This window comes from Myotis brandtii, unplaced genomic scaffold (assembly GCF_000412655.1).
Source record: "Myotis brandtii unplaced genomic scaffold, ASM41265v1 scaffold181, whole genome shotgun sequence".
NCBI classification, from domain to species: domain Eukaryota; kingdom Metazoa; phylum Chordata; class Mammalia; order Chiroptera; family Vespertilionidae; genus Myotis; species Myotis brandtii.
Genome location: NW_005356712.1, coordinates 554,991 through 565,069, shown reverse-complemented (window position 1 = coordinate 565,069; position 10,079 = coordinate 554,991). Strand labels below are relative to the sequence as shown.

Here is a 10,079-nt window from a genome sequence, read left to right as displayed (position 1 = left end):
GAGTCGACGCCGCCTCCGGTTCGGGCATCGGAGCGGCCCGAGTTCACACCAGCTTCTGCTTGTGGGTGACCTTGGGCTGCGGCTGCGTTGGCCCGGCCCTGCCGTCCTCACTTTTTCCAACGGGCATGGCCACGAGCCCCGCGTCCGCGGTGGGAGGACCCCGCGAACGCCCCGCCGTCACGGCATCTGGGCGGTGGTGTCTTCTCTCTCTGAATGGGGTTCCGGAGTACAGAGCCTTGGCAGCCCCTGGAAGCTAGAATTGCATGTCTAAGCTGCTCATTGGTTACGGTTTACAACACACACACAGAGTCCCTGGCATTCAGGCATCTGGGGGCCTTGTCGGGGCAGAACCATCCCTCCCGTGTGTAGTTTTCAGGTTTAGGGTTCAGATCTATCTTCGGGACTGGACCTGGGTTGACAGGTCCCGGTGCTGTTTTCGGTGCTTGGGTTTATCTGCTTTGAATGGGAAGTCATTCAAGGTAAGATGGCTTCCTTGGCACAATAGCGCCCAATAAACAATCTTAATGAAATCAGGGAGCAGCAGTGTGTCTGCAACTGCTCGGAGCGGCATCTGGTTCCGTGGCCGCGGAGATGGGTGTTACACAGCCCGTGGTGACGCCGGCCTCTGTGGGTATCCCACGGCCCGGCAGTGCAGGGATGGTGCCCGCTGTTTCCAAGATGGGGAGCCGGGGCAGGCCGTTAGAGAGGCGCTTTGCCAGCTGAGTTCGTGCGGGTGACACAAACTCCATTGTAGTCTCTCAACATGTTACTCGTTCCACTTCCGTATTTCTTGTGTTTTCCGTTGAACTGTCTGATGTGTTTGATTCACTTGAGGCTAGATTCGGACTTCCTCTTGGAGTGCATGTTCTTTAGCTCTGCGGGATGACAGGGGCAAAGGAACACATTGGCTCCATCGCCACCTGAATGCTCCTTGCACTTCTTCCGTGTGTTGTGCATTTCAGAACGTTTTCTCTCCTGTTGTGTCATTTTAGTTGTCTCCTCTGCCTACTCTCTGAGACTTGAGTCACTTCCTTCCTGTTTTGAATGTAATTCGGCTACCTTGAAATGTTCTGTGAACTTGAGCAGCCAGGAATTTCTGCTGCTTTTTTGGTAAACCCTCGTGAAAGTTACCTTATGGTTAGGGATCCCTTTCAGATTTTGATGAATACTAAGGCCTTCTCCCCCCAAAGTGCATTCATACTTCATCTTTCATACAGAATTTATATTCAGATTTCTCAGTGGGGTCACAGACATTTCCGAAGCCCATTTGCTGTGCTCCTGGAGCCCAGGTTAAGTAGCTCCTGCATTATGCTTCAGATAAACTGCAAGGGCCCTCGCCAGTTTGGGTCAGTGGTTAGTGCAGTGGCCTGCAGACTGAAGGGTCCTGGGTTCAGTTCCAATCAAGGGCACATACCTCAGGGTGTGTACAGGGGGACAACCAATTGATGTATGTGTGTCTCTCTCTCTGTCTCTCCCCCTCCCTTCCACACTATCTAAAAATCAATGGAAAAATATCCTCGGGTGAGGATTAACAAAAAAACCAAAACAGATAATCTGGAAGGGGTTCACCCAATATCATTTATATAAACTCAGTTTTACAGTGTTGTTAACATTCTGATGTTCTTTCCATGGGATTCTGATCTCTGATGTTAAAGTGATTGAGAACTTTGCTTAATGTGTGAAGTTCCAGTTGTCTTGTTCCTGTCTAATTTCCTCCTAGAACATTGTGAATTTACTGAATAGATATGTGAAAACCAAAGCTGTGATTCGAAACAATCTCTTTTTTATTACTAGTAATGGTACAAAAAGCAATGTTATGTGTCTTTGTAGGGATCCTTCATCTTGATGTTTTGAGTCTTTGCTTTTTAGAATGGCATAATAGTACTGAATTATTTTCTGTTCTATTTCATGGCAAACATTTAATCATCTTAGTAAATATTTACATCTTAGTGAATATTTTACCTTTAAAAATGAATCTAGTTCATTTAAAATATATTCTACTCCGAGTTTTACTGAGATTTTTACTATAGTAATGCAGTGTTCACATGAAACATTCTACATTGTAAGTATTAAGAATCAAAAACTTTTTCCAGCCTGGCTGGTGTGGCTCAGTGGTTGAGCGTCGACCAGTGAACTGAAGGTCACTGGTTCAATTCCCCATCAGGATACATGCCCAGGTTCGGGGTCTGATCCCCAATAGGGGGCATGCAGGAGGCAGCCAATTGATTTTTCTCTCTCATCGATGTTTCTATCTCTCTCTAAAAAATTAATTTAAAAAACTTTTTCCAGTGGGTCATGAATTTCAGTGGATTCTTGAAAATATCTGAGTGTTACTCAGAAAATAATTTAGAAAAGTTATAACAGTTAAAATTACTGAGTACTTACTATATGCAAGCAACTTTACTTACTTTTTATATCCTCACTATCCTGAGATGTGTATATTCCCATTTGATCCATGGTGAGGATGCTCAAAATAAATAAATAAATAAACAAACAAACAAATAAATAAATAAAATAACTTGCTTAGCTCATTATGTGGGAAGTGGGAGAGTTGGGATTCAAACCCTGGACTGCTTGTCTCCAGAGCCAGTTCTCTTAACCACCACACTCTCTGACTCCTAGGATTTGTCTTTGATTGAAATCCCATAACTTTTCATTATATGGTTGGAAAGGATTTGAATAAACTGTTAAAAATGGTAAAGATGGTGTACATGCATTTTAGAGATTTTTGTGGACATTGGAGAACTTTTAAATATAACCCTTATACCAGGGAGCTTGTGTGGCACCTATTGTCACTCCATTGTGAGTCTGATGAAATGTAGGTCTTTTTTCTTTTCTTTTTTGTTTTTGTTTCTAAGTATCCAGTGTACTTACCCAATGTGAATTATTCTTGCCGCTTACAGTGTGAATTATTCCTGTTTCAATAGCTGTCTCTGGAACTTCATAGGAAAAAAGTATTACACACACCAAAAATATTACTCATTTTTATTTGACATCTTTGCTTCTTTGAAGCCACTGTTATTACAGATCTGTTCTTTCAGAGCAGTTGCAAGATTGGACTCAGTAGTTTATTTATTTTAATATATTTTTATTGAGAGGAAGGGAGAGAGAGAGATAGAAACACCAATGATGAGAGAGAATCATTGATTGGCTGCTTCCTACTGGGGATGGAGCCCACAACTTGGGCATGTGCCTTGACTGGGAACCGAACCATGAACTCCTGGTTCATAGGTTGACGCTCAACCACTGAGCCACACCAGTCGGACCTCAGTAGTTTGTTTAAAACAACGAATGGATATCCTAGAACATCTCCCTAGTGGAGGAGGCCAGATTTCCCAGTCAGTCCTCAGAACCACACAGCTGAGCAATTTTATAGTTTTGTCACTTGCAGCTTTCTGCCAAGCAGATAGGCATATAGATTTGTAGCAATCTTTTCACCATTTTCTTTGTATAATGCTATGTGGATTATTTACTGTCACAGTTATATTATTTTGCCATTTGTGGAGATGGATTTTAAATGATTCATCTATATCCTCTTAATTTGCTTCTCACGTTGAATGAAAGAGCATGTATCTGAGGTGGTAGATCCCATTAGGGCTTCAGACTGTGGCCCTGAACCAGAAAGGAGATAACTGCTGATATAGGATTTCAACTCATGTTTTTAGTCTCAATTAACATTGTACCCAATCAGCCAAGATAGGTTATATCACCAGCTGGATATATTGATTAGCATACTACAACAACAAAAATGTCCTATTTTTCTGAAAAACCATACCTCAGTCATCTTTTGCCATCTGGCAGCAAAGCAACCAACTGGTATCCTCGCCACTGAGATTTCATTTTCTTTCCAGATCCTTCCTGGGCATCAGTAAATAGGGGAACTTTCATATGCGATGAATGCTGCAGTGTACATCGGAGTCTGGGGCGCCACATCTCTCAAGTAAGGCATCTTAAGCACACACCGTGGCCTCCAACATTGCTTCAGGTAAAGGAAGCATTTTTCTCATGGTTTGTAATTTAAGTTTTTAGGGCTCATTGTTTTAGCAACTAAAGTTTCCCCTACTCCTTAAATCATACAAAAATGTTTGAATCATAACTGAATAGAGTGCTGTGCCCATCTTAAATGCATCATAGACAGATAGAGAAGTAGTCATTCAAATTTCTTGGTACTGCTTCCCTGCTGACTTTCTAGAAAGTCTCCAGAAACTGTTTTTAAACACCTCATTGTTTCCACATACCATGGTGAATGTTTCTGAAAGCTACTGCTTTAGAAACTTTTGTTAATGTACTTATCCCTCAGTACCTGCTAATATTTTTAGCACTTTTTTCCCTCCTTTGATAGAAGCACAGACTGGGATTTCTCAGAAATTTCTGAAACATCTGATTTAAAGTTGTTGTTACTACTTAGAGAACAAATTCAATTAACATGTTTTGATTGATTGCCTAACACGCTGCTAAGTGTTGTGTGTTGTTTTATTTGCGATTCAGTGTCATGTCATCTGTATTTCTATTTTGGGGTACACATTCTCCAAGTTCTGTTGGAACAAAGAATTAAGCATGTGTTTCCCCTTCCTTTGTCTTGAGTACATTTTTTACTAAATCTATGGCAGCTGCATAACATGTCCCTTAAACGTGCCTGTACAAACCAAGGGACCAGAACAAGTGGGTTTGGGTCTCTGATGTGACAGTATCTCCACTAATGTAAAAAACAGATGGGCCATGTTAGCAGTCATGCTTTGGAATGAAATTGGGAGATATGGTTTATTAATAACTTTGCTCACAAGTTTCTAACAGTTCATTCTATGTGAAAGTAAGTGGGTGTTTACTGTTCCCAGGTCTGTGTTTACAGATTTTTATTAGAAGATCTGAATAAAGTCTAGAGATTAGTAGTTTAAAATGCCAGGGTTGACCCTAAAACTTTTCCCAAAGTATGATACATGAACCCCCAGTGGTACTCAAGACAGATGTAGATAATACTTCAATATTTATTTTGGAGGTTGCATTATATTAATGTGTATATGAAAGCTATAAGCAGCACATTAAACCATAATTGCTAGAGAAAGTTTTAAAAATGAGTGGATTTAAAAAAAAAATACCAAGTGGATAGTCTAGACCCGTGGTCGGCAAACTGCGACTCGAGAGCCACATGCGGCTCTTTGGCCCCTTGAGTGTGGCTCTTCCTAAGCCTTAGGAGTACCCTAATTAAGTTAATAACAATGTACCTACGTATATAGTTTAAGTTTAAAAAATTTGGCTCTCAATAGAAATTTCAATCGTTGTACTGTTGATATTTGGCTCTGTTGACTAATGAGTTTGCCGACCACTGGTCTAGACCAGCGGTTCTCAACCTGTGGGTCACGACCCCTTTTGGTGTCGAACAACCCTTACACAGGGATTGCCTAAATACATCCTGCATATCAGATATTTACATTACGATTCATAACAGTAGCAAAATTACAGTTATGAAGTAGCAACGAAAATAATTTTATGGTTAGGGGTCACCACAACATGAGGAACTGTATTAAAGGGTCACGGCATTCGGAAGGTTGAGAACCACTGATCTAGACGGTACATGGGTTGTTAAGAATCTTGTAAATAGTATTTGGATAACCAGTCATGGAACACTGCCTTAAAGTGTCAAAGTACTCTTTCTTCATCTATAATAATAAAAGTGTAATATGCTAATTAGACAGGACGTCCTTCCGGAAGACCTTCCGGACAAAGCTGGTGCTGGGAGGGAAGCCTGGGTCCCAGGTGCCAGAGGGAAAAGCCAGTGAAGGCAGCCGGGGGAAGGAAGGCCTACTCTTGCACGAATTTCATGCATCGGGCCTCTATTAATATGTAAGAACAATATAATCAAACCCATTTAGATATTTAGATATCTACTGGTCAAATCTGAATTCTGTGTACAGGTTCATCTTTCATGCTCTAAAATCAGAAAATGATGATGTGTGTGATGCCAGTCATGCTAGTTTTTGTAATGGGGCTTTGTTTTCCATGTTCAGTGATTACCACTGAATATTTGTGGAAAGAAATTAAAATATGATGTTATACTGCTTGGTTTTAGATGGTTGAAACCTTATATAATAATGGTGCTAATTCAATATGGGAGCATTCTTTGCTGGACCCTGCCTCTATTATGAGCGGAAGACGTAAAGCTAATCCACAGGATAAAGTACAGTGAGTGGAATGTTTATAAATACTTTTATTTCTTTGGGACACATGGACCCACTGAAAGGAGTGCAGCTGTTTTTGACCAGCCTCCACAGGGCAGCACAGGAGCTGGTTACCCAATTGTTCCTTGAACTCTTTGCTATTAGAAATGCAGAACAAGGGGCTCTGGCCAGGTAGCTCAGTTGGTTAGAGCATCGATACATCAAGGTTATGGGTTCGATCCCCAGTCAGGGCATATAAACAGTCAACCAGTGAATGCATGAATAGGTGGAACAACAGAGCGGTGTTTCTCTTTCTCTCTCCCTTCCTTCCTCTATCTCTCTAAAAATCAATAAAAAAGAAAAAAGAAATGCAGAATAAGGAAAGCATGGGACCATCTCTTTTTCATGGTTACCCAGCACAAGTCAGTGGTTTCACCAGTTTGAAACTAAGGCTTGAGGGCTGTTGGTGTAATCAGATTTAAGCTTAGTATTCAAACAAGAGGTCTGTCTGACCAGACATCTAGGTTCTGCACTCTAGTCAGCCTGATGCCTTGCCTATAAGATGGGATGAAATGCTGCTTCCTCCCAAGGTTGCCAGGTCAATGAAAAAATTACACAGAGAAAAGAGATGCTATAAAAAGCAAGCATTCAGTCCTGGCCATTATAATTACTAATAATATGTTTTCAGACCCACTGCTGTAAACTTACTTCAGTGTTGCTCATTTTATTCTTGAGTAGGGAATGTGGGTCACTTCCTCTTCTTTTTACAGCCTAAAGAATGGGGAATGTCGTATCTGAACTGCAAGTGAAATGTTCTTTTTTCTGTTTTTCAACCAGTCCTAATAAAGCGGAATTCATCAGAGCCAAGTATCAGATGTTAGCATTTGTCCATCGTTTGCCCTGCCGGGATGATGATAGTGTGACTGCCAAAGATCTCAGTAAGGTGGGTCATACCTTTTAAAATCTCTACAATTACTGGATGAAGCAGTGTATTGTTTTTGTTTAGGGAAAAAAACAAACTTTAAAAGGAAGAAAAGAAAAAACAAAAACTGCTATCTAGTCACAAAATAACTAATAACAGCTTTTCATTGCAGTTGGTTTTGTCTTTATTCTTAATTCAAATGGCAGCCATTCATGTTAGTATAGGTAAGGGCATAGAGGAAAAATAAGTATCTAGAAATCTATTTGTGTTATTCTGATATGGTTTGAAAATTATGTTTCTACTAGAGGCCCGGTGCATGAAATTCTCGCACTCAGGGGGCCCCTCAGCCTGGCCTGTGCCCTCTCAGAGTCAGGGAGCCCTCGGGGGATGTCCGACAGTCAGACATCCTTAGTGCTGCTGCGGAGGCTTCTGGCTGAGCGGTACTCCCCCTCTGGGAGCGCACAGACCATCAGGGGGTAGCTCCTGCGTTGAGCGTCTGCCCCCTGGTGGTCAGTGTGTGTCATAGCAACCGGTCGTTTTGCCATTCGGTCGATTTGCATATTAGCCTTTTATTATATAGGATAGGATAAGTTTTTTGTTTGTTTAACTTTGAAGTAGAAACCCTCACAGTTTCTAGAAGGGACTAGAAAGTTTGTGGGATTTCTTCAGGTCTCTCGGTTGCATACTTAAAAGAAGATCTTCAGGAAGCAGGGTGTGACTCAAAGCTGTAGTACATGGGGTGGTTTATTATACTTGTAAAATGAGTAGTTTGTTTTCTTTATGTGGGCCTTTGCTTGTTTTTGAGAGATGCTACAAGAAACCTGCTTTTCTATTTTCAAAGCATTGCTTTTGGCAAATGTTCACACATAGCACGAGCATTCACAGTTCAGAATTTTAAACTTAGCATAAACATTTTTACTTCTTTGTTTCTTGCTACTTCCATTTCTTATTACTTCTGATTATTAGTAAGACTGGGTATGTGTTTTTTACCACAGTTTTTAAAAGTAAAATAAATTTTAAATATAAGGCTTAGATACAGATGTTAGAGTGGATATCTTTATTCCTATGATAAGGGTTATTGCATTTCAACAATTTGGTCAGAATTGAAGGCAGCTCATCTTCTGAATGTATACGTACTTTTCTTCAGTAGTGCAGAATTTGGTATACCACAGGCCCATTTCCCACCTGAAAGACTTCATTAGAGCATTGTATACAAGGCCAAGAATACTGGTGTGGAAAGGATGCAATATAAGGCAGAACCCTGCAGTATTAATAGCTGTCCTGCTGTTATGGCTCAGTTGGTTGAGTGTTGTCCTGTGCACTGAAAGGTTGTGGGTTCGACTTCTGGTCAGGGCACATGCCCAGGTAGCGGGCTTAATCCCCAGTTGGGGTGCATGTGGGAGGCAACCAATTGATGTTTCTCTCCCTTCCCTTCCACACTCCCTAAAAAAAAAAAAAAAAAAGATAATAAATACAATAACAGCTGTATTTTTAAAATATTTCCTACGTACCAGGTTCTATGCTAGGCACTGTACTGTATCATTGACTCCTTACAGTAACCCTGTGAATAGGTGGCATTATTATTGGCATTTTAGAGATGAGGAAACGGGTTCAGATTGCTTAATGAACCTCCTCAAAGTTACACAGCATAAAGGTTTATATGGTTTGAAATTCAGGTCTCTCAGACTTCAGAGCCATGCTCAGCCATCTCTTCATACTACCTCTCACAAGGTATAATTGTGCCACTTAGACAGGTCTTGCATTTGGGCAGGTCAGCCTTCCTAGCCCTAGTTTCCTTATCAGTAAAATGGGCCTGGCTCCGCCTTAGCGTCCACGGCTGGTTGTCACCAGCAAGGGAGAGACTGCTTCATCCCCTTGCTGAGCTAAGTATGACTGACATATATCAAAATGGTCTGCCAGCTGCTCTAGTCTATCATTCTTTACACTTTTAACAGCATTCCTTTTTTGTTTGTATGTTTTTCAGCAACTCCATTCAAGCGTGAGAACAGGGAATCTTGAAACCTGTTTGAGGCTGTTATCTTTAGGAGCACAAGCCAACTTCTTTCACCCTGTAAGACAGCAGGAATTGATCTACATATTAAATTGAAACTAAGTGGGTTGTGTTCATGTAGCCTTTTCTTTATTAAATTTGCCTTTTTGTCTACGTTTTATTAATGATTCTTAGGAAAAAGGAAACACCCCACTCCATGTTGCCTCCAAAGCAGGACAGATTTTACAGGCGGAATTATTGGCAGTATATGGAGCAGACCCAGGCACACAAGATTCCAGTGGGAAAACTCCTGTTGATTATGCAAGGTTAGAGACCTAGATTCTTGTCACTACTCTCTGTTTGGGCTTCTTTGTATTTTGTATGATTCATTGTTAAGTTGCTAAATTGTGTATGGTTAACATTTAACCCCTTATAAAGATTTACATGCAGTTATTTTCAGATGACTTTTCAAATGAGTATCAGCTCAGAACCTGGGAAAGTAGAACCATAACCAGTCTGCTTAGCTTCCAATCTTTTGTGTGATTTTTTATAATGCTATGGTATTTAAGCCATAGTTATACTCCAAATCAAGTACTAAGAATGGCAAAACGCACTCCTCAATTTTTATATGTTTTTAACCATTGCTTAAACTTAAAAACAAATGTGTATGAGTAGGTAGATATGTGATTAAATGATTATAGTAAAACTAGAGGCCCAGTGCATGAAATTCGTGCACGGGGGCAGGGAGGGGGGGGTCCCCGCAGCCCAGCCTGCACCCTCTCCAATCCGGGACCCCTCGGGTGATGTCCGACTGCTGGTTTAGGCCCTATCCTGGGGATTGGGCCTAAACCGGCAGTTGGACATCCCTCTCACAATCCGGGACCGCTGGCTCCTAACTGCTCAGCTGTCTGCCTGCCTGATCGCCCCTAACTGGCCCCCCTGCCAGCCTGATCACCCCTAACAGCCTCTGCCTGTCGACCTGGTCACCCCGCAACTGCCCCCCCCTCCACCA

At 41.5% G+C, this 10,079-nt stretch overlaps 1 protein-coding gene across 1 annotated transcript in view; it reads left to right on the top strand.

Moving 5' to 3' along the window:
* GIT2 (G protein-coupled receptor kinase interacting ArfGAP 2) overlaps nt 1-10,079 on the top strand; it is a 50,259-nt gene that overhangs the window by 769 nt on the left and 39,411 nt on the right. The window contains exons 2-7 of the mRNA XM_005863798.2: nt 4-61; nt 3,852-3,985; nt 6,068-6,180; nt 6,993-7,098; nt 9,062-9,148; nt 9,263-9,393. Coding sequence (XP_005863860.1) covers nt 4-61; nt 3,852-3,985; nt 6,068-6,180; nt 6,993-7,098; nt 9,062-9,148; nt 9,263-9,393 — 629 coding nt within the window. The remainder of the gene's footprint in view (nt 1-3; nt 62-3,851; nt 3,986-6,067; nt 6,181-6,992; nt 7,099-9,061; nt 9,149-9,262; nt 9,394-10,079) is intronic.